This window comes from Lasioglossum baleicum, unplaced genomic scaffold (genome assembly GCF_051020765.1).
Source record: "Lasioglossum baleicum unplaced genomic scaffold, iyLasBale1 scaffold0065, whole genome shotgun sequence".
Taxonomy (NCBI): Eukaryota; Metazoa; Arthropoda; class Insecta; order Hymenoptera; family Halictidae; genus Lasioglossum; species Lasioglossum baleicum.
Window position 1 is genome coordinate 139,255 of NW_027469125.1, and position 25,074 is coordinate 164,328.

Consider the following 25,074-nt stretch of genomic DNA (forward strand, 5'->3'; position numbering starts at 1 on the left):
ATGGCGAGAGGCATAATAGAAAACGTACGAGACAGTTTCGAATGGGTGCACCGCCATGGGATAGCGAGATTACGAGAAGAATAGAGACAAGAAAAAGAAGAACGAGAAAGGGCGAGACGAGAGGAGGAGAAGCGAGAAGAGGAGAGACGCAAGAGACCGAGCAGACCCACAATAATAAATCCAGTTAGACCACGGCTGCCTAAACAAGCGCCCGCACCGGAGAAGAGGGACCCACAGTTCCTAAAAGCTGCTCCTCTGGATAAAGCATACCGGTATGGGGAACCACCCTTACTCAAGAGGGAACCTGGGACAAAACCATCGCTGCCGGAAACAAGAAGGGAACAAAAGAAGCCCCAAGAAATACAATTTATCGATAGACAGAGGAACTGCTGGAGGTGCGGTAAACGGGGACACAGCCACCGATACTGCTCGGAGCCCGCAACAGTGTACTGTTTTCGATGTGGTCGAGGGGGCTACACCATAAAGTCTTGCCCTAAATGCGGACAAGAATGGAAGGAAGGCGGACCACACCACCCATGGGGATATAAAGCCTAGGATAACCGGCGGAGAAGTCGCTGCCGCAAAGGGAGATTAACTCCTACCTGCGTGTTATTATTACGGATAAAAATCATACGAGGGACATATATTATTTTTTTTACTAGAAGCACGCTGCCCAGAAAGGAGCGTTAGCAAAGAATAGCTAATTTATATTACTAATAAACAGATTAGAAGTTACCTTGTTCTTAAAAGACTGACAAACTTGTATTTTTGTGCCGCTAGGACACCAAAGAAGTTAGATTAAAGAATCGTTGCCGAAATAGGACTACCAATTATTGTAGAAACCCAATACCCATTCCAACAGTCGCGAATAACGGTCATTTGCGAAAAATTTTTTTGCGAACCATTCTTTTTAGAATAAATGCCGGTCGTCGAAGGATTCTCGCCCGCATTGGTGTACGACATATAGAAAGTATTTAGTGTAAAGGGGTAAGGTAGCGAATACATGTTGGGGTAAGGTGAACAAGTAGTTTGGTGATATTGGATGGAACGAGTCAAGGGAGAACGTCCGCTACCCAGCCCGCGAAAGCCTGATGGGTGGCTGCCACCGGTATGGCCCGGTCTCCCCGAGGGGGGGAGGAGTTGTGACGTGGCAAGATTGCCTAGGTCACTCGAAACTCCTGAACGAAAGACCGGGCCACCCTTTGGTCAAGCATCGCGATAAGGGCCGCTGCGAGCGATCTCCCTGGGCACGAGACAGACCTAAAAAGGCGCATTCTAATGTTTTGAATGTCGCGCCAATTTGCGTGACAAACGTTTACAGGACCGTATCCGGGTCCCAGGCGGGATCCGGAATTCCACTTTCAACACGGTATGCAACACGCCGTCAAGAATCAGCACCTCGAGGCAGGAAGAAGGCATAACTCGAGGGAAAACAACGAGAGATCGTCAAGGCCCAGGACTATCAACCTGGAGGCGCCGACGAGGGCATCCGGTGCAGAGACGATCAACTACTCTACCCTGTCGTCGCCTCGTCCGGGAAGAAGCTGCACCACAACCGGATTGGCTGACGTCGATCGTCTCATCGGGGAGCGGCCAATCGGACGTCAGCGCTGCCGGAGTGGCCAAACGCTGCCGGAAGCCGAGCGCCGTCGCGACGGATTCGCTGAAGCGAAATCCCGCGTTAGCGATAGGCCGAAATGTTGCGTGAAGAAAGCGGAATACGAAAAGTGGGGGACGCCCTGCTTCCGCGCGCCCGAGCTACCGCGTGAACGTTCACTGCGTCTCCGGAATCGTTAACAGAAAGTTGTATCTTTGAACGATTGCTAATTATTGTATTTTGCGCCTGCTGAAACCAAGGGATCGAGAGATTCGCTGCCGTGTAGCTGCTGCTGAATTACCTGTGGTAAGCGCCGATCAGGCTTTCGATATTTCGTGAAGTTCGTGTTGGCTCGGGTAGCGCGGCGAGGTTAGGAATAGGTGTCGCGAGAATTAACGGCCAACGAGGCGGACGAGATTTTGGGGACACTATTGGTGTCCAATCACGAATCCTTCATATTGTGAAGGATATCGTTGTCGCGGTACGAATCCGGTCGGATAGCGGGGGGCCGCGTGGCCGCCTTATGGCGGTTGTACGACGCCGATCTAAACGCGAAGTCGCGGATTCGGGATATTATCGTCGCCGCCGTTAATTCTAAATAACCTGCGCTCGTTCCACGGTGGGACACAGTCGCGTGTTCGATTCGCGGTCGTAAATTCTGTTCGATCGACGCAAGTCCAAGAGAAACCGCGAATTCCATCTGAGTTCGGTCGGAAAACGGCCTTCGAGGCCTTCCGCGTCGCGAAGTTCTTATCGCGGCCGAATTCTTCGCGAAATTGTAAAGTACGAGAAGCATTGCGCGTGCGAGTTCCATCAGTCGCGATAATACGCGCCGGCTACGTTTGTAATTGCTGCCGGATCGTCGGCAGCTCCGTCATTTCGTCGAATAAACATCTTGTTAGCCGAAACGTTGTCTATTCCTTGTGTGAAAACCTTCCCGTCGCGGGGAACGTCTCGTGTTCTCCTGACGTAGAATCCTGCGCCCTTGCGATAGCTATTCAGGTTACGTTTGCTACGTCATAGTCTCGCGAGTCCAACCGCGTTCCGCTTTCGTGCCTAGATTACGATTCTTTCGCGTGACACCTTCAGGTGTCTGGCGCCCGAAATTGTATCACGTTTGATCTTCGAATAACGAGACTGTGAACGTATTTTGTCCCGAGAGGACCACGCCTCGCGCGGCCGAGCGTGGCCCGGCTTCTCGCCTGTAAATTCTCGGTGTCGCTATTCATCGTTCGACCATCAGTACGAAAAGTTAAGAAAGCGACGTGACAAATCAAAGAACAAGCTTCCGAGTATCAAGAGGAACTTCGCGATCTTCATCAAGAAGTTCCTCCGAGGACTAGGGAAGAAAATAGTGTCGAATTTTTTAAAATATTAAATGAATCGAGATACCCTCTCCTCAGAAATTTCGCACTTAGGATTTTTTCAATGTTCGGATCGACATATCTGTGCGAATGTTCGTTTTCTAAAATGCGAAATATTAAATCGGAAAAGCGCACCCGGTTGAATGACGCTTCTTTATCGTCTGCGATGCGAACCGCGACATCTCATATTCCGTTTGATATATCTGATATTCCGAGTACATCTAAACGTCCACGAAGAAGTTTGTCTGAATGACAGTTTAAAATTTTGGCAATGCAATTAAGAAGTATTTATCTATCTCTCTCTCTTCCGTGTTTATTGTTCACAGTTAATTTCATAAATTGTCATGCAGCAGAGTGGAATAGGCCTACGGGGGATACCACATAAAAAAAAACGCATTGACAATAGTACCTCAATGGTAATGTGGAAACCTATTGATACGGATGTCGCCCTAATGCGCCACGGGCAGTTCATACAGTCTGGGATAGGTACGGGCCTGAGGACTAGGGCCGTTACGGGGAGCGAGACGTGCGGCCGGTGAAAGGAGGCGGCGCGAGCAGCCACAGGCCTGCGGAGTCTCATCCGTGCCGACCACTGGGCTAAAGAGTTAGACTACCAAGCGGTAGACCGAGGTTCGAATCCTGTTGGGGTAAACCGTTTTTTTCCAACCGTCTACCGCTTTTTATCTATATATACTGTCATTAGTTCGGCCTCGGGACACTGGGAGCGCTAAAATACTAGGCCACAGTTTTAACACGGCAGCTTAAGCCCCCTGGCCTGCACCGTACAGGTCTGTTACACTAGGCTACATTGATACACGCTTAAGGCAAATAAATGGTATAAATGAATCATTTGGTGGTCTTTCTGTATTAGCAGTTGGGGATTTAAATCAATTACCACCTGTACGAGATAAACCTGTTTATCAAGTCTCGAGACGAAACGAAATGGCTCACTTTATTGATATTAATCCACTATGGAACGAATTTGAATTTTATGAATTGACGGAAGTTATGCGACAAAAAGATGATTTGGCGTTTATAAATGCTCTAAATAATTTAGCTCTTGGAGAAATGTCTGAAGATGACATAAAATTAATTAAATCGAGAGAAATTAAAAATCAAAATGATGTTCCAGATATAGCAATAAGATTATATGCAACTAATGCTAATGTTACAATAATCGCTTACAATAATCGAAAAATATCCCAATCCAAGAGTGAGTTAATTATCTCTACTGCCGAGAATACATTTTCGAAGAATATCGATGAAAGTACAAAAAAATTTATATTACAATCTTTAAAAACACAATCAGTTCAAAACGAATTATTAACTGAGATTAAATTGAAAATTAATATAAAATATATGATAATCAATAACATTGATGTTGAAGACGGATTGGTTAATGGAGCGCATGCGGAATATTAAAATTTATTACTTTTCAAGAAAATACTAAAATTCCGTCTATATTGTGGTTAGATTTTCAATTGGCCAGAGTAGGAGTGAAAGTAAGAACTCGTTATCGTAATTATATGAAAAATGCAAATATTGATCAAAATTTAACACCAATAATAAAAATATCGAATCAAGTAAATATGGCGAGTGAGGTAAAATATCAAATCACACGTAGTCAATTTCCAGTGGTTCCTGCTGAAGCGATTACGATTCATAAAAGTCAGGGACAAACATACGAGAAAGTATGTTTGGATTTTAAAAAATCAGAAAGGCGAACTTTACAAATGTTGTATGTAGCACTGAGCAGAGTTTCAAAATTGAGCGGTTTATATATTTTGGGACAATTTAAATTAACAGTATCGAAGAAAACCAAGATCAATACTGCAAACCCGGCTAACGATGAATTGTATCGTTTGCGAAAAACTAAACAATTAAAATTATCATTCAATAATTTGGTCAATGAGAACGGATTAATAGTTATATATCAAAATATTGGTACTTTGACAAGTAAATTAATTCAAATAAATAAAGATTCATGGTTTCAGCGAAGCGATATATTAATTTTTAGTGAAACATTAACGAAAACCGATGATGAGTTGAGAATATTTTAAATTATGATATATTATTCCGATCCGACATTAAACAACAACAGCCGCGGATTAATTTGTTATGGAAATACAGAATTATTAATAGAAAAATTATTTGTTGAACAGGAATTTAGTTCAAATGCGCATGTAGAACTGTTTACTTTTAAAATCAGAAATTATTATATAATAAGTGGTTATAAATCACCAAAAGCTACTAATTCTATGTTTGGTAGCGTTGTACAACGAATAATGAATAAAATTACAATTGAAAGTGAAAAGATTTTGATAGGTGATTTCAAGTACAATATATTAAATTGCAAGGATAATGGTAATAATTATTTGATTAACCTTTTGAACAAGTACAATTTAAAAACTAAATTACCATCCAATAGTATAACGACCAATTTGAATACGCAAATAGATATCATTTTCTCAAATGTTGATGATATAGATTGCGGTGTTTAACATATTTCAGCTATCATAAGCCCATTTATGCAATCCTCGATAAGAAGGTTGTCAAATATGAAAAAGAAGAGAATGTAGAGAAAACAGATGTAACAATCACAAATCAAAAAATTAATCCTGAAAATTTTACAATTTTTGATGATTGTATAATGATCTCGGACCAGCATATTGAGCAAAATAATCATGAATATGCAGTGCCTGCAGAATGTTTCCTCAATGATGGTTATAACTATGCTTTAGAAACAGCCGAATGTAAAGAAGTCATAAAACCTGATTGTTATTTACAAGATAAACATATTAATTTATTTCACGAAATTATGAACAGAAATCTAAACGAGCGTGGAATATACAACTTTGCTCAAGATACTGGTTACGTTCGAGCTTTTTTGAGTAATTTACAAGAGATCCCAGAACATGAGACGAATATTCAGATAATATACACTGGTGAAATTGGAAAAAAGGTAGTAGGACATTGGATTTGCACAAGATCTGATGGTAACGGCAATGTACACATTTATGATAGTTTTAATGCTAATCATTTGAACCATGATGTAATAGATTATTTGAATGCCCTTTACAAATATAATAAGAAATATATATTTCACAGAGTACAATATCAAAACAATGCGTTTGATTGTGGAGCATTTGCAATTTATTTTGCAACATTACTCTGCTATAACAAGGAACCAAGCGAGCAACGAGCATACGATGTTGGTTTAATGAGACACCATATAGCAAACATTTTGATAAGTAGAAAACTATTGAATTTCCCTGAAAACGTATAATCTTCTTAAAACGTACACTTAATAATGATAATAATATACTGCAACTAACGAATCGAGAAGTTCTTTGTGTGGCTCGTGGAGAGTCACACACCAAATAAAAAAAAAACATTAATAGCTATAGGTACTACTAGCTATGCGTACCACTAACCCTTTCGCAAGAGCAGTCCTATTCGCGAGCTCACGAAGCGACCGAGCAAAAACAACCCTACTCGCGAGCGAGCGAAGCGAGCGAGCAACAATAACCCTCTAGTTTTTATTTTTCCAATTTCCTGGCGGTATGATAGCAATGCGCCTGTTAAAAAAAATTGCAATATAAACTATGAAAATAAATATTTTTTACAACTGAAATAATTTTTATTAAATACTCTTATGGTTTCACTATGTGAACCCAAAACTAAAATTGTCATTGTTTTGTTAGTTTGGCCGTTATAATTTAATGAAAAAGTTGTGACACCTCATATTCCACGTCCGTAGAACCATTAATTTTCAAGTTTTCAAAGAATTCTCTTTGAGATACGTTCATATTTTACTAAAGACTGCAACATATCCAAATTTGAACAAAATTCGAAACAGTAGTCCTATTTTGCATGGAACGATACATGTGCATTAATTGTATGTAGATCAACGTTCACGGAAGTATGGATACTCGAGATTAATTAAAAACTAACTTATTATCTTTAATTGTTGTTTATTTTAATTATTATTTCATTGATCATGTGTGTTTGAGATTGGCGCTCGCTCGCGCCATGTTAGTTTCGCACCACAGCGCGCTTCAACCGATTCGTTCTCGATCCCGTTAGATTCCGTCTCGATCCTTCTGGAATGTTCGAGCAGGCCTAATCGGAACCACCGGTGCGTGACGAACTTCCGAAAGGATCGAGACAACAAAAGAGAGAGACAACGGCTGTGAGCTCTCTCTTATCGATCAGCCTGTCAGAGCGATCAGCTGTTCTCCTTCAAGCGACTTTAAGCAATTTTCACGAGCATCTTTTTAACATATTTGTCTTTATTTCACATCATTGTACAGTTTTCTTTCACATTCAGTTCTTCAGTGAGAAATACAGTGACTTATTAGTAGATCCGCGCATTCCATTCTCTTAACATTCACAACATTCACTCCGTTTCAGTTCAAATCCAACCGTTTGCACAAGCTGTCATTCCACTCACTCATCACTCGTTCTTTCTCAGCAATCCTTTCTCGTTCACTCCAAATTCAAGCATTTCTTAGATCCTCAACCACTTACACAGAATATTACCATCTTCTGTAACCTGAGTCGGTCTAAAACAATCTGATTTTTGAAAAAAACTGAAAGACGCCATCCGGATGATGTTTTCATTTTCTTAGTTTTAAAAATGTTAAGCTTAATAAATATGGATTCGAAAAAATCGTTTATCTCGCTGTTTTCAAAACGATAGTAACTGTACCGTCGCGCAGGAACAGGACTCGTAGGTTTCCTTCGGACAGGATTTATGGTACGTTCGTGTCTAGATCTCTTGTTATAGGATTAAACAAACTGGGGTCATTCGGCGACCAGACAAGGCATCTGTTTAACGTTCAGTTTTTACACACCCTCGAAATTACAAGGTATCATAAATTTTGTCCCTCCGAAGGACCGTCCGCGACCGTTACGCACGTGTCGAATTACCTGGAACCGTCGCGTCGTCGACCGAGTAAGATCTCGCCCCACTCCTCCTTCCCAGGGCCTCATTCAGAGCTACGGGAAGGAGGTCCTAGAAGTCAAAGTGTGTACTGATTGGGAAATGCAACTTTCTGCAGGAACCAATCAGTGCATCTTATTTTATATTCGAAAATCCAACGAGCATCACGCTAAACTTGATCCAACGAGAGAGCAGCGGGGTTGCCAGATGTACGGCGTACCCGGCCCCTTACGTTTCCGTCTCTCGCCGCCAAGCTGCGTTAAGCCTGCCTTCGCTTGCCCCACTCTTACCACTACCGCTGTAAAATTCTTGCGGTATACTTTCTTTCTTGTATGTACATATCGCTATTAAAATTCTGTATAAAATCGTCGCTTATAACATAATCGCTACATTTCATATATGAGTATTCCTAAATTCTAATTTAACTCTACCGAGTGCAGCAACCATTTGAGGCTGCAATCGATTGCGATCTGCCGTTTTCATTTCACTTATTAGGGAGAAAAATCGTTCAATTTCAGCGTTTGATTGTGATAACGATAAACATGCCAGTGCCAAACTTGAAATATTATTAAATAGCTTTTTACCGTTACTATCACACATGTCATTAATTTCGTACCAAAATTGAACGATTTTTAATCGCAGTAAACGCTCTCTCATATCATCCTTATAAAGAGTTAAAAAACCTAGGGCGTGCCATTCATCGTTGCATACTGCTCTATCGAATTTCGATTCAAATGTATTTAAAATATCATCTACTTGGCCTGTATGTTTCCTATTGTCTAATGCAACTGAAGGATCTAAAAATTCCAGAGCCTTTATAAAATTATTATTAAATGGCAATCTCTTTATAGCCCCTTTATATGCCGTCTGGTAAAATTTTTGGCAATTTTTAAGAAATGTCGTCATTTTTTCCTGTTCGTAAGTATCTTGTTTAATCTTGTCAAGAGTACTTTTCGCCTTTCCTCCAATGTACATTGCTTCGAGAGGTAATAAATTTTCGCTTTTACAGGGATCGATTTCGTATATGATCGGTCCTCCTGCAAGGACCTCGTACTTTATAAAATTACAACCTATTTCTTTTAAAAACGTGTGACAATGTTCTAAAAGATTGTGAACTAAAACATCAGACGTTTGGAAAATTTTAATAAATTTGGTTATTATACCTAAAGTGAAATCGATGAATTCTAGGTACGCTTTTGTGTATAAACAACGTAATGCACTGTATATTTTTAACGAAGACTTTTTTAATTGTACCACAGCCGAAGAATCTGATAATCCTGATTCAGATTGCGATTGTGACATACTAGATTCCGTTTCACTGTCTGATGTACCAGTTACTTCTATTTCAAAAAATTTAGTTAATGCAGCCCATTGCTCTAATGTCCTATGTACACATTCGTATAATGCCATCCACCTGGTTCTGGATGGTTGAATCATTCTGTGTCTAGCCAGCTGGATCTCTATCTGTATCTTTTATAATTGTTCCTGCCTCTTTGGACTTCTTGAAAGATACGTATAGAGTTTGTATAGTAATTTTTCCAAATCTTGTGGAAGACACTTGCATGCGTCCGTTGCTGCACTCGGTAGAGTTAAATTAGAATTTAGGAATACTCATATGAAATGTAGCGATTATGTTATAAGCGACGATTTTATACAGAATTTTAATAGCGATATGTACAAGAAAGAAAGTATACCGCAAGAATTTGAAAATTTAATTATAGGAAGCGAAAGCGATGATTGTAATTAGCAGGTCGCAAATATACATTTTTTAAAACATAATTTGTGTTTATTTAACAATATACAAGAATAAATTTATTTCGTTATTGCAGTATAGCTTACCTTTAGGTAGAATAGAATACTAGCGAAAGCAATAGCAGTGATTGTAATTAGCAGGTGTCGCAAATATACATTTTTCAAACCTTAATTTGTGTTTATTTAACAATACACGAATAAATTTATTTCATTATAGCAGTATAGCCTACCTTTCCGAAGCAAATCGCAGCTTGTATAAGAGCGTACGGTGTTTTCTGCGCCACTCGGTAGCATGCTCCACACGGCACGCGGCAGCGGCAGTGGTAAGAGTGGGGGAAGCGAAGGCAGGCTTAACGCAGCTTGGTGGCGAGAGACGAAAAAGTAAGGGGCCGGGTACGGCGTACATCTGGCAACCCTGCCCTCGAGAGCAGTACCGTTTCGCGCAGCTCGACTGATCGCAGCGCCTTGCTGCGAGCCTCCCAACTCCCACTCCACTACGCACTCCCCACTGTCTCGACTGAGAGTTTCATATACGCGGTGTCCAGAAATGAAATGAATTAGGATGAAATTATAGGCCATTATAGTGAAACAGGTGTGTTTCGTCGTCGTTCGGCTTCCTCGCGTTCGGGCTCCTTGGTGTTGAACAGCTCGCCGACCCAGGGTTCTAAACGACAAGTGGAGTGACGACGCGAGGAACGGAGTCGGTACGGGTGAAATAACTGAGACGAGTCGGTTGCGGGTAAATAGATTATACTCGCTGCCTTTCGGACGCGTAAGCTACGGTGCCTCAGGATACGGTTCCTCAGGATATAGTGCACGGTGATAATGCTACGGTGCCCGTGAGTTTAAAACGTGTAACCGTGAGAGTACTACCTGTAAGAGGCGTAGGGTGCAGGCAGGATGGACAGGAGTAGGATTAGATCGCGACTGTCGTCGTGATCTCCCTACCTAGGCCGGGTTGTAGTGGTCCTTCGATGTCCGTGACGCACGGGTCGTCGAAGTTGCTCCGGACAGTCGTTCAGGGAGTTCGGTCAAGGTGACGCACCTTGTCTGGCTCGACTGGCCTCGTGGGCGGCTCGCCTCACGAGGGTGACTTTCTAGGCGGTTCTTAGGCGACGTCGAAGGGTGACGCACCACTTCTAGTTCGGCCGATTTCGTGGACGACGCGTCTCACGAAATATACCGGTAACGCACCGCGTATGGTCGAGGTGGAGTACAACTCGCACCAGCGGAGCGACAGGATAACTGGACAGGAGGTTCTCCGACGAAGTCAAAGGGTGACGCACCGCTTCTTGTTCGCGGGCTCTCGGAGGCGACGCGCCTGGCGAAAGTGACCGGTGACGCACCGGGTGTTCGAGGTGGAGCACGGCTCGCACCAGCGGACGGGCAGGACGGCAGGGTTCCGACGAGGCCGAAGGGGTGACACACCGCTTCTTGATCGTCGACTCTCGGAGCCGACGCGCCTAGCGAAAGAGACCGGTGACGCACCGGGTGTTCGAGGTAGAGCACGGCTCGTACCAGCGGAACCAGGATGCCGATAACGGCGGAGACGTGGACAACGGTTACAGGTAGAATACTCACAGCACTGGAATATCGCACGATGTTGTCCCTGGATAACTGCTGGCAGACTCAGGTGTTTCTAGTCTGTTCGCGACGGCTTTTATACGGATGGTTTGGTGGTAAGGGATGGTGGTGCGGTGCGGTATTTTGATAATGACGTGTACCGTCTTTCGAACAGTATTTTGGAAATTTGATTTGGATTCCCGTTGGAATACGGGCCTGGGTGCGGGGTACGTGCGGTACAGGCGGTGTTGTTGTTGTGACAGGAGGCCGGTGGTACTTTACTAGATTCGCGTCGTCGTGTATAACCGGCGGAGGTTTGCTAGGGGTTTATTCGTAACAGGCCTACGTTATGTAGCGACTATTTGCAAATATAATGAATGAATATATTTTATTTAAATTAAAACATAATTTTTACATTATTTTCATATATGTTATTATTTACATTCATATATTAATATTTACAAAACATGTACAAATTACAATTTACAGACCACATTTACAAATTATTACTTACAACTATTTACAAATTATAACTTACAACTATTTACAAACTATTTACTAATTATAACTTACAACTATGTAGGAAAATAGATGGAAAAGGATGACTGGTGTGGGCTGTTCTATCGCGGAACTGCCGATTTCAAAATGTTCGATTGTAGAGAAATGGGTTCGCGATTGTTCGAATGTTGCCCGCCAAACTAATCTTAGACAACTATTTCAAATTAAATAACGGATCGTGTGGACAAGGAATTGACTGGAGGAATCGCGTTTCGTTCGAGATCTGTTGGTGAACTCGTCAGTAAGGCTAATCCAACAGATCCTGCCTTAGACGCGCGCAGATCAAACCGTGTTGATCTGTATTGTAGTGAAATGTGCTGATCGTGTATGCAGCAATCACGTGAGACGCTCAAGCAAGACTGGTCAGTGTTACTCGTTCAGAGATTCGGAAACGAACTGCTGAAAGTACTGGACGTTGGTCTTAGCGAGAGGTCGGTTAGGCTCCTCGTGGGTGGAGAGGTTGACCTTAGACGAGGAAAGGGAAGTAGAATCTATTGTAATGAGGGAAAGAACTGTCCGGGTTGGTTCAGTCAACTCGTCGTTTACCAATCAGGACACCCTTAATTGTTCAAACTTCCTTCCATGGTGACTGAGAGGCTGGTCTAGTCGGAAGGAAGAGTGGGGTGCTACCTGGTATGAAGGCAAGAGCGGTAATTGACGTCGCTCGACGGTTGACTGTCGCCCCTTGACCGTATCCTTAAAGAATTGAATGTTTAACCTTGGACTGAGCTTAGCGAACGCGGGCGTACACATCTGGGGTTGTAATTTATGACGGCGAGGGTTCTTTAGAGTTGTATCTTGAGTGACCGTGAATATTCTTAGCCCGGGACGAAGTAAGTATTCCGAGAATTGCCGGATGTACAGAATAACATTTGGCCGTACCTGAGTGACCGTAGCATAAATAATCTTCTAATCCGAAAAACGGTTGGTAACGGCTATATCATAAATAAAATACGAAGTCGACCCTTAAGCTCTTTATTTCGCGCGGCAGTACGGTTCACTGCAGATGCTATGGTTCTTTATGTTTAAAGGAGAATTTCCGTTAACGAATTTCTTGCGAGGAAAAACATTTCTTTGTGTAGGACTACGATCCGTTGCGACGGAACAGGGCATTCAAATAATAACAACTATTGACGGTGAAGCCGTCCGCCAAGAATGCGATTTATAAATGTAGGAATCGAAGCGGCTCATGGCAACACGCGAACGAACGCCATACGCGACAAGCGAACGTCGAACGTAGAGACAAACGCCATACGCGACAAGCGAACGTCGAAGAACAAATGCAAAACGCAACGGCAGAGCAACGTTCGAAAGGACGAACGAGACGACAGTCTTTCGCCGATGATCGAACTGTGTGGTTCGAACCCATTGTACTCGCATTTTAGTATTTATTAAATTCATTTTTATACGATTAAAGCTGAGTTAGACCGTTACCCAGTCCCAACCCTACATAAATATTATAAATTAAATTACATTACATTACATTAAATTACATTACATTACATTACATTAAATTACATTAAATTACATTAAATTACATTAAATTACATTACATTACATTAAATTAAATATACACACTTATTTACAAATTATTTATAAAGAATTTACATGTCGATGTCCAAGTCATCAGACGTCTCCAACAACTCGCCATTTTTTTCCAACACGGAATCAGTAATATGGTCGAGTTCGTGGAGCCTGTCTCCCTCCTTTATTGCGTGGCGAATGAAATTTTGCCAATTCTCGGTGGACACATTTTCGATGGCTTCGTGTACAAGTTCGCGGACATCTGCTAACTTGTATGTCGTATTCCGCGTTCGGATAAATTCCTTAACTTTTGCCCATGCAAGCTCAATGGGGTTTAGCTCGCAGTGGTAAGGGGGAAGGCGTACCACGGTACATCCATGTTCTGTGGCATATTCATCAATGACGAAGATGTTGGGCTGCCGATATTTATCAACTAAAGCTAATAATTGAACTTTGACGTTCCGTGGATTCACCTGTTCCCCTTACCCTCGAGCCACGTGATTATTCGATCCCTTGTCCAACTCTTTGTTGGATACTTGTCCTTTCTCACGCTATGGCATGGCGCATTGTCCATAACAATAACTGCCCCATCTCGCAGCATGGGCAAAAGTTTGCAGAACCACTCAAAAAATGTGTCCCCGTTCATCTCATGATGATAATCAGCAGAGTCTTTCTTCGACTCGAAACAAAGGTGGGCCCCAGGTACAAATCCGTCTGCTGACCCGACGTGCAAAATAATTAGGCGCTTACCTCTTCCGGTGGGAGCAGGAATTCCTATCGATAAGCCCCTTTCTTCGGCGTTCCTTGGGCAGCTGACACTCGTATCCACCCACAATCTCCTCTTGCAGTCCCCGGCGTTGATCCATGTTTCATCGAGGTAATAGATGGGGCATCCTTCTGCACGTAGGGTCCTTATTCTTTCGATGTACCTACAATGTAAATTGTATAGTGTACAATAGTGTAAAAAACATTTTTGAATGTATGTTGATTGTTACTTACTGTTGCCGCCAATATACAATACGGGGTTCATCAATTAGGGCACTGTTGCGCTTCCTCACAATGTATTTAAACTCCATACATTTCAGAAGCGTGTGGAGTGTTGACTTCTTGAACGAAGGAAGTTCTTCATCGTTGTTGATAGCGTGTAGAATCTTGTTCAACGTTGGAATCTCCCGATTCAACCAAAAGCTATGCACCTTCCTCCTTATAGCTATGAGGTCTTCTTCCGATGTCTTCTCCAATATGCTAAGTCGTTGCTTCTTCTGATTTGGCAATGTCACGTTTCCTGTTGATTTATACTCCGCCAGAGTTTTGCATACAGTATCCCGTCCAATTCCTGTCTGCTTAGAAAGGGATTGGACGATAGACTTGTATGTCATGCCTGGGTTCACTGTATTAACATGCTTTTACAGATTTGCCAGCATCTGCTTTTGAGCAGATAGCACAAACTGAATAGAAAAAGAAACACAAAACCTGTTCGAGATTCAAAGTAAGAAGTTTACCGGTCGATGCGAGACACGGATAAACACCGCGCGACACTTGGTTTTTACGTCGAGTCAGCGGTGCGTAGAGCCCGCTGTTATTGTTTCAACGTTCGTAACGTCTCGCATCGACCGTAAATCACCTTACTTTGAATCTCGAAACAATCGATTCGATAAGCGATCCAAGCCAATCGCGTGACACCACCTCGGCCGAAGCGACGGCTATTTAGGGACCCTCCTGCGTCGGAGGAGTCATTCCTCGCGATACCTCACATGTAACCAGCATCCAAGTTTCTTTGTATTATCGCGCCTTGCTCGAACGACAAATAAAAGTGAATTGTCACCTTCAAGACTTTCAATTACTCAATCTATTCTCGCGAGTTTCCTCGTTCGTATCATTTTCCCGGTCTCTTGTCTCCGCGCGCCCAAATCTGGGCGATCCCGGCGCCCCGGCATTTCCATCTAAAGTCGAAGCCGAAACATTGGTCCTTCGAGCCGGATCGCGGAAAAGAGAACTGGGAGTATCTCGCGACCTGCAAGATTCTCGACCATGGCGGACGCACTCGCGGGTCAGCTCCAAACGAAACGAGGCATCGACAACGCCCTGGCCAACCTCCGGAAGCTGGGGAAGGAAAAGTGGACCAAAACGACGCTGAGAACGAGAATCGTCCATCTCCAGGAGCAGTGGCGGAAGTTCGATGCAGTCAACGCGCGCCTTCGCGCTGCCGCGTCGTCAGCGGACCAGGCCCAGATCCCATACTTTTCTGAGGACCAGTTCGAGCAAACGGAGGAAACCTATTTGGAGACCTTGTCCTTCATGACGACTCTGCTCGACAACTTGACCAGCGCCACAGTAAGTCCCACCTCAAACCCTAGCGCCGAAGTTTCAATGGCGGTACCGGCCGATCAACTTCCCCGTCTCGACTTGCCCGAATTCAATGGCCAGTACGCGGACTGGGAATCGTTTCGCGACCGTTTCATATCTCTCATAATTAAGAACGACACGCTTCACGATGTATCGCGCCTCCACTACATTCTCTCTTCTCTCACGGGTAAAGCGCTCGCCTATATTAAACAGATTCCCGTCACCGAAAATAACTTTCAAATTGCATGGGCGACCTTGACCACGCGCTACCAAAATCCGCGACGTCTTGTAACCGCCCACCTTCAAAAATTGTACGATATTCCCGCACTTTCTCGCGACTCGGCAGACGACCTCCTCGCACTTCGCGACAGTGTCTGCATCATCCGCGCGTCGCTCCAGAATCTCAACCGGAAGCCGGAAGATCTCTGGAACGATATTCTTGTCCATCTAGTATCCCAGAAGTTAGACGACACAACGCGACGGGCTTGGAAATTAAAAATCAGCGACGATGTCACGCCTCCGTCCTTCGACACGTTGTCCAATTTCATCGACTCCCGCGTGCGTGGACTTGGAGAATTCGCGGAGAGTGTGTCCTCTAACTCCTCGATGCACCCTGTCGCGACCACCGAATCGATCGACGATACGTCGCATGTGCATGCCGTCACCGCGATCAAGCGACCATCTCCACCGTGTCCAGTGTGTCAAGCTCCTCATTTCTTTAGTGCATGCCCGAAATTCGCTGCGAAAAACCCTCGCGACCGTCGCTAGCTCGTACATAAATTCAAGCGCTGCTTCAACTGTCTAAGCCATGCGCATCTCAGTCGGGATTGTACTAGCAAGTTTTCGTGTCGCCTGTGTCACCGACGACACCATTCGCTCCTACACGAAGACGAGATACCGGCGGAAAACCCTACTCCCCCTTCGGCCGTGAATTCTGAGGCGAACGCTCACCTCGTGTCCACCATCGCGGAACCGAGCACCACGGTATTGTTAGCCACCGCCCTCGTCAAGATAAGCGTTCCGTCCGGTCGTTGCGTGACCATCCGAGCCCTGATTGACCAAGGCTCCGAAACCAGCTTTATCACGGAAGCGATGGCGCATCTTCTGCGTGCGAAACGCACCCGCGTCACCACCTCGATCTCGGCTGTCGGTGGCATCCACGCCGGCACCGTGTGTCACGCTGTGCAGCTCCAAGTTGCTCACCGATCGTCCGCGACTCCCGCAATATCAACCATCGCGCTCGTGCTCCCTGCGCTTTCAACATACGCGCCGAAACGTATCCGAGATTCCCAAGCTCTAGCGCACCTCGCAAACTTAGAATGGGCCGACCCCGATCCGTCAAGCCGGGCCGAAATTCACCTCCTTCTGGGCGCGGACGTCTACCACAGCTTAATCCTTCACGGCGTGCGTAAAGGTCCCCACGGACTACCAGTAGCGCAAGAAACGGTATTTGGGTGGGTCATTTCCGGACCCATCGCGTATCAGGCACTAGAGGCAGCTACCTCCAGCGCGACCCGTAGTCAACCTCTCGATTGCTCCACCATCACAATGCACCATTGCATTCACGACGACACTCTCTCCCACGAGCTCAAACGATTTTGGGAACTTGAAGAGATTCCCCGTCGCGCTCTCCTTACCCCGGACGAAGAACAGTGCGAGTAACACTTCCGCGCGCACACCACCCGCACTGCCGACGGTCGGTACGTGGTTCGTCTTCCGTTCCGAACTGGACCTCCCATAAATATCGGGAAATCACGCCCTTTAGCGGAACAAATCCACCGCTCGCTGCAGAGAAAATTCCACCGGCAGCCCACCCTCGCCTCGGAATATCAAGCGTTTCTTCACGAGTACGAGAAACTCGGCCATATGCGTCGCGCACCCCCTTCTTCCCCGTCGTCGACGCAATCTGTTTATTTACCCCATCACCCTGTGTTTCGCGAAGGCAGCGCGACGACGCACCTCCGCGTTGTGTTCAACGCGTCCAGCATTAGCTCGAACGGAACCTCCCTCAATGACCATCTGTTACCCGGTCCCAAGTTACAAGCTGATCTGTCCTCCGTCCTACTTCGGTGGCGTAATTTTCGGTACGTCTACACCGCCGATATCGCGAAGATGTATCGCCAAATCCTCATTGATGCCCGCGACCTCGACTATCAGAGGATTTTTTGGGAAGAATTCCCCAGCGACGAGCCCAACCCCTACCAGCTGCTAACCGTCACTTACGGAATGACCTGCGCTCCGTTCCTCGCCCTTCGAGTATTACAGCAACTCAGCGAGGACGAAGGCTCTCAATTTCCCCTAGCTCGTCCCATCCTACGATCTAACATTTACGTCGATGACGTATTATTCGGCGGCGACGATATCCCTTCTCTACGCCGATCTCGCGATCAGCTAAATGGTTTATTGCAACGCGGTCGTTTAAGACTCCGGAAATGGGCAAGCAACCATCCCGAACTCCTCACCGATATGGATCCGGCGGATCACGGCCTTGCGTGTTCGAAATTCCTCGCACCCGACGATGAGGTCAAAATTCTAGGAGTAAGTTGGAATCCGTCTCGCGACGCTTTCCAATTCCAAGTCTTGATTTCCGATACACCCCCCTCCACGAAACGGACGATTCTATCTACGATCGCGAAACTCTATGATCCTTTGGGCTGGGTCACCCCTGCCATCATTTCCGCCAAGATTCTCATTCAGGACCTATGGCGCCTTCGAATCGAGTGGGACACTCCGATATCCGGCCCCGCACTCGATCGCTGGACCGCGATCTATACTCGCCTACCGTCGCTCACTCAAGTACAAATTCCTCGATGGACCGGCTACTCTCCGTCCAACTCTCACATCGAGTTTCATGGATTCGCGGACGCATCCAACATAGCATACGCCGCCGTCATCTATGCTCGGTGCATCTCCACGACAGGCCAAATCACCCTATCACTACTCGCAGGCAAGTCCAAGGTCGCGCCCCTCACCCCTGTGACAGTTCCGCGTCTCGAGCTGCGAGCAGCCGCGCTCTTGGCGCGTCTCATGACATTCGTCCTTTCGTCGCTTCCGAACACCAGCGCCTCGTGTTTCTGTTGGACGGATTCAACCGTCGTGCTAGCATGGCTATATTCGCACCCGTCCAAGTGGAAAACTTATGTGGCCAATCGCGTCGCGGATATCCAGACTCGACTTCCAAAAGCAGAGTGGCGGCATGTGCCTACCGCCGACAATCCAGCCGACTGCAGTTCCCGCGGTCTCCTGAGCGACGATCTCCTCAAACATCAGCTGTGGTGGCACGGACCGAAATGGCTCGAACTCGACGCCTCCGCATGGCCATCTCAGGCACCCCTCCCGGAAAGTAACGATCTAACGGAAGTCAAACCAGTGCACCACAACACGGTCCCCTCCTCAATCGAGTGGGACTTGGCTTCTCGATTCTCTAAATGGCCTAAACTCCTGCGAGTAACGGCCTATGTAATCAAGTTCGTCCGTCTCTGCCGTCGGGATTTCTCCGAGACCACTAATCAAAAGCCCGGTCAGGCGCTCGCGACCTCGGACGTCTCCCAAGCTAGGCTCTTTTGGATCAAGCGCCTCCAATTCGAGGCATTCCCCGAAGAACTTCGCGCGCTCCAACAAGCCCATGCGCCGTCGCCGAAGAGCCCTCTATTATCGCTCAGCCCATTCCTCGACGAGGATGGCATTATTCGGGTCGGAGGCCGATTGCAGCACACCTCCCTCGCCCAAAGGGTAAAGCATCCGATTCTGCTTGCGCCGCATCCCCTCGTGCGCCTCCTCGTTGAGCAGATCCATGTCAGCACGCTGCACGGCGGCGTGCAACTCACGTTACACACCCTTCGCCAAAACTATTGGCTCCTCCGCGCCCGAAACATTGTGAAATCTGTCATCCACTCGTGCATCACATGCGTTCGGGAAAGAGCTGCCGTTCCCGAGCAAATCATGGGAAATTTACCTAAAGCCCGCGTATCCCCGCCAACTCGAAGTTTCGCACACTGTGGTGTAGATTACGCCGGACCCTTCCAAGTCCGCGCCTCGGCCGGTCGCGGTATCACCTCGCGAAAAGCCTACATCGCATTGTTTATCTGCATGGCCACAAAAGCAATTCATCTGGAGCTAGCCGGCGATTACTCTACCCCCGCGTTTTTAAACGCCTACCTTCGATTTTGCTCCCGCCGTGGGCTGCCGGAAGCCGTTTACTCCGACAACGGAACTACTTTCGTAGGCGGGTGCCGTGAACTCGCCGCAGCGTATCGCGCCGCCGTAAGGGATCCGAATTTTTTAAATAAGACAGCGGCCGATGGCACGACGTGGCACTTCATCCCCCCATCGGCGCCGCATTTCGGGGGTTTATGGGAGGCGGGGGTCAAGAGCGTGAAACATCACCTCCGTCGCATCCTTGGCGAGCGCATGCTAACTTTCGAAGAGTTCTCAACACTTCTCTGCGCGATCGAAGCCTGCTTAAACTCTCGCCCCCTCGCACCGCTCACCGATACCCTCGACGACTACGAGGTCCTCACACCCGGGCATTTCCTCGTGGGATCGACGCTCACGGTACCGCCACAGCCCTCATATCTAGAAATTGGCGAAAACCGACTTTCCCGTTGGCAGCTAATTCGTCACACAGCAGAACGCTTCTGGAGGCTGTGGCAGGACGATTATATAAACACCCTGCAACAGCGCGGAAGCCGTACCCTCCCATCTCCACAGGGCAACTCGTCCTTCTTAGGAACCCCACACTCCCCCCATGCAAGTGGGAACTTGGTCGTGTAATCCAGTTGCATCCCGGCGACGACGGTCACACTCGAGTCGTCACCGTCAAAACGGCAACGGCAACGCTAAAGCGACCTTTAGTGAAATTATGTTTATTACCCGTCCAAAGCGCATCGTCCACCCCATAGACGCAGCTCCGTTCGACCGTCGTCGCGCGTGTTCGTTCCGGGTCCCGTCTCCCTCGCTCCCCACGCGCGAATCAAACGATGCGATCTGATGCGTCCCGTCACGGCGGGCGGCGCTCCCCATTGGTTTCCACGATCAACGTCAAAATCGCGCTTCTCAGAAACCGTTGCGACAAATAAAGCGAATCCGGCGACAGCGAGTCGCCTCTCGGGCGTGCGCTTCTGGGTCTAGCGTTAGTGACCATTGTACAACGCATTCCCTTTACTGTGAAGTCTCGCGGCTGTGCGAGGCCCGACCTTCGTAGTCATAGTGCGTGCGTGAAAGGGGTGCTTTGTTTCGAAACTGTGTTTCGAGGCGGGCGGTATGTTCGAGATTCAAAGTAAGAAGTTTACCGGTCGATGCGAGACACGGATAAACACCGCGCGACACTTGGTTTTTACGTCGAGTCAGCGGTGCGTTGAGCCCGCTGTTATTGTTTCAACGTTCGTAACGTCTCGCATCGACCGTAAATCACCTTACTTTGAATTTCGAAACAATCGATTCGATGAGCGATCCACGCCAATCGCGTGACACCACCTCGGCCGACGCGACGGTTATTTAGGGACCCTCCTGCGTCGGAGGAGTCATTCCTCGCGATACCTCACATGTAACCAGCATCCAAGTTTCTTTGTATTATCGCGCCTTGCTCGAACGACAAATAAAAGTGAATTGTCACCTTCAAGACTTTCAATTACTCAATCTATTCTCGCGAGTTTCCTCGTTCGTATCATTTTCCCGGTCTCTTGTCTCCGCGCGCCCAAATCTGGGCGATCCCGGCGCCCCGGCATTTCCATCTAAAGTCGAAGCCGAAACAAAACCAAACACCAATCATGCATAATAAATAAAACACAACCAAAAACCATGCATGAGCATGCATAATAAATATTTATAATGCGAACTTACCTTCCCTGACGGATTTCTCTTTGGTAGTGACATATGGGATGGACCAGGAACTTTCTCTTCCATTTTAAATGCCCTGAAATCACTTGTAACGCTTTAAAGTTTTACCGCCAAAAACACATTTCGAAAAACAAACCACACCCGGTATAGCTGCGAACAAAACGGTTTGCGGCGCTGCAGCACGTGGCGTCACTTCGGTGCCGCTGCGCGCATGCGCTGTGCATTGGGAAGGGAACATATGGAGTGGGAGTATTACCAATTAGGACGAAGATGCGCAGCGACGGACGAAAACTGGTCTTCACGCGGTACTGCTCTCTCGTTGGATCAAGTTTAAGACTGGAAGACGAAGTCGCTCAGTTGAGTTTTACGCTCTAACGCCGTGACATTCTCCAGTCCTCGGGTAGACAAGTACAACGCACGAGCCGTTGTCTTGTCAATCGTTCATAACACGTGCAAAGTTAGCATCACGGTAATTAGTTGTCCAGTGGTCAGGACACCCGACAAACCGGGATCGCGTCGGTCGAAAACCCTCGCGAATCGTATCACATCAGTAGAGATCCTTCGCGTGCGTTCAAACACAAACGCGAATCCTCATGTCATCATCTGCGCGCGTATAAGGCAGGACCTGCTAGATCAGCCTTACTGATGAGTCCACTAGCAGGTCCGGGACGAAACGCTTCCATTAACGTATTCATGCGAATCAATTATTGTCTTTTGCGATCATTCTATCATTTGAACTAGCTGCCCAAAATTAACTTCGCGGGCAGTGATCCGGAACAGTCACGAACCCACAGTTCCGCGACAAAACAGTGACCTTATTTATCGGGAAGTTAAAAATGTCGCAAACTTTTTTGGATTATAAGTCCAGTTCTAAACAAAAAAAAATCGGTGGTACTCAAAGGATCTCAATAATAAACGAAAAAAATTAATAATTAGTTTTGTATTTTTTATAATTTAAAGTAATGTACTCGCTGCACTGAATAATATCTACATTATAAATCTTTAGATAATCAAGGAGTGCATATACATAAAAACAACAAAGAAATGAGAAAAAATTTGGGTAATTATTGCCGTAACAGACCTACATAACGTAGGCCTGTTACGAACAAACCCCTGTCAAACCTCCACCGGTTATACACGACGACGCGAATCAAGTAACGTACCACCGGCTTCCTATCAACACAACAACACCGCCTGTACCGCACGTACCCCGCACCTAGAGTCGTATTCCAACGGGAATCCAAAATCAAATTTCCAAACTAACAACCATAAGATATACGTCATCACCAAAATACCGCACCGCACCACCATCCCTTACCACCAAACCATCCCTATAAAAGCCGCCGCGAACAGATCAAAATCACCTGAGTCTACCTGTAGTCATCCAGGAACCACCACGTGCGATATTCCAGTGCTGTGAGTATACTACCTGTAACCGTTGTCCAAGTACCCGCCGTCGACTCCGAGTCGTTCGCCGTGCGAACCTCCTGGTAATCTGCATCCTGGTTCCGCTGGTGAGAGCCGTGCTCCACCTCGAAACACCCGGTGCGTCGTCTCCGACAGCCGACGAACAAGAAGCGGTGCGTCACCCTTTGACTTCGTCGGAGAACCTCCTGTCCCAGTATCCTGGTTCCGCTGGTGGGAGCCGTGCTCCACCTCGAAACACCCGGTGCGTCACCGGTCACTTTTGCGAGGCGCGTCGTCTCCGAGAGCCGGCGAACGAGAAGCGGTGCGTCACCCTTTGACTTCGTCGAAGAACCTCCTGTCCAAGTATCCTGTACCTCCACTGGTGAGAACCGTGTTCCACCTCGAAACTACCCGATGCGTCACCGGTAACTTTCATGAGGCGCGTCGCCCACGAAATCGGCTGAACTAGAAATGGTGCGTCACCCTTTGACGTCGCCTAAGAACCGCCTAGAAAGTCGCAAAGCACGATGCGTCACCCTGCACCCTCGTGAGACGCGTCGTCCACGAGGCCGGTCGAGCGAGACAAGGCGCGTCACCTTGATCGGACTCTCCAAACGACTGTCCGGAGGGACTTTAATGATCCGTGTGTCACCGGCATCAAGGATCCACGGAAACCCGGCCTAGGTAGGGAGATCACGGCGACAGCCGTGATCTAAGTCTGCTCCTGTCCTTTCCGAGTCCGTCTTACATCGTCTACAGGTAGCATTACCGCGGTCGAACGTTTTATATCACGGGCACTTTACTGGTTAATTATTTAATCCCGTACCGATCTCGTTTCTCCCGCCGTTTACTCTCCTCGCCGTTTAGAACCCTGGATCGGCGAGCAATTCAGCACCGAGGAGCACGAACGCGAGGAAGCCGGCCACCGACAAACCAGACCCGTTACACTGCGAACAGGTCTGTGTCCTCCGATTTTGATGAAATTTAAATATGTTATAGATTTCGACATTTTTAACAACTTTTTCCTTTTCCAATATAGGGGGGTCGCTTTTAGTTTTCGAGATGTTTGAAAAAAACTATCGCTAATACTGTATTGAATTTTTCGTATTCTTGCACGCTCCGTGGCAACGTAAGCCTGTCACGGTGCGGCGTTTGTTTACATTTTGACGCTGTGGAGGTGAGAGAGAAAACAAGGTCTCACTCTGGCCATATATATATAGGGTGAGCTTTTTCAATTTTGAAAGAATACTTCTGGATTTTCGTATGCGTGGTCGGGCCGGCTTGACGGGCGGCCCTCTCCGCCCCCCACCACCTAACCCTAACTAATTCTGATCTCATGATTTTTCCATTACTGGTTCAAATTCTGTATGACGGCTATATAAAATGAAAAGATTATGCGATCAGAATTAGTTAGAGTGTTTTGGATCACGCGAGCGAAGCGGCGGCACGTGAGCTCGCATGGGCCAGAGACGAGAGAGGTGACGGGGTTACCCAAATCCTCATAACAACTCGCCACAATATCGGGTCGTCTTCACCTCTCTCCCCTCACCGATCTGACTTCTAGGAAACCGCTGATCGCCCGAGAAGTCAGTTACCTTTAAAACGTTAGAGTTGCTTGCTCGAAACGAACGGTGCTCGGTAAAGAAAAAGACCATTGCGCTTCGTGGGTCTTCGGCTATGCTTTTGGCTTGCTTAAAACCTTTGCTTCATTGATTTAACTTGCTTTAGTTCAGATAGTTTAAGTGGTGTTGGGTAGTTCGATAAGTGTTTTAATAAATTATATTCTGACTGTTGTCTTTGCAACTAAAACTCCAGTGCCAGTGATCTCATTCTTATACGCCCCTTCCACAATCCCTACTCTTTTTTAACATAAAATAATGGTCCTTCGAGCCGGATATTAGTGAAAAACTATTGAAGCGGTTAGTGGAACGGTTCGTGGTATTTGAATTAACGGTCGCTGGTTCGGTACGTCCTAATCGACCTCGAGAGACAACAGCATTGACTTTCAACGGTTTTCACTCGTTCGAAAAACATGGATGCTGTACTTAAAAAGCAGGAGAAGTTGGGAACGAGAATATCTCGTATCATCGAAACTCTCAAAAAAAGGAATTGCGAACATTACTCGGGATGCCGTCGAAGCTAGATTGGACTTGCTGGAATCATACTGGTTGGAGTTTTTG

At 46.5% G+C, this 25,074-nt stretch overlaps 3 protein-coding genes across 3 annotated transcripts; 2 read left to right on the forward strand and 1 right to left on the reverse strand.

Annotated features, from left to right (window-relative positions):
* Positions 1-13,383: 13,383 nt before the first annotated feature.
* On the reverse strand, positions 13,384-14,682 carry LOC143219723 (uncharacterized). Its single transcript, XM_076445600.1, has 3 exons — positions 14,303-14,682; positions 13,790-14,232; positions 13,384-13,685 (listed from the first exon to the last, which is right to left on the reverse strand). The coding sequence occupies exons 1-3, from the start codon at positions 14,680-14,682 to the stop codon at positions 13,384-13,386; spliced, it is 1,125 nt and encodes a 374-aa protein (XP_076301715.1).
* A 652-nt stretch (positions 14,683-15,334) lies between these two features.
* LOC143219724 (uncharacterized) lies at positions 15,335-17,311 on the forward strand. The gene is made up of 2 exons (XM_076445601.1): positions 15,335-16,345; positions 16,418-17,311. Exons 1-2 carry the CDS (start codon positions 15,335-15,337, stop codon positions 17,309-17,311), a joined length of 1,905 nt encoding a protein of 634 aa, XP_076301716.1.
* A 204-nt stretch (positions 17,312-17,515) lies between these two features.
* Positions 17,516-20,422, forward strand: LOC143219725 (uncharacterized). Its single transcript, XM_076445602.1, has one exon. The coding sequence runs from the start codon at positions 17,516-17,518 to the stop codon at positions 20,420-20,422; it is 2,907 nt and encodes a 968-aa protein (XP_076301717.1).
* The last annotated feature ends 4,652 nt before the right edge of the window (positions 20,423-25,074 follow it).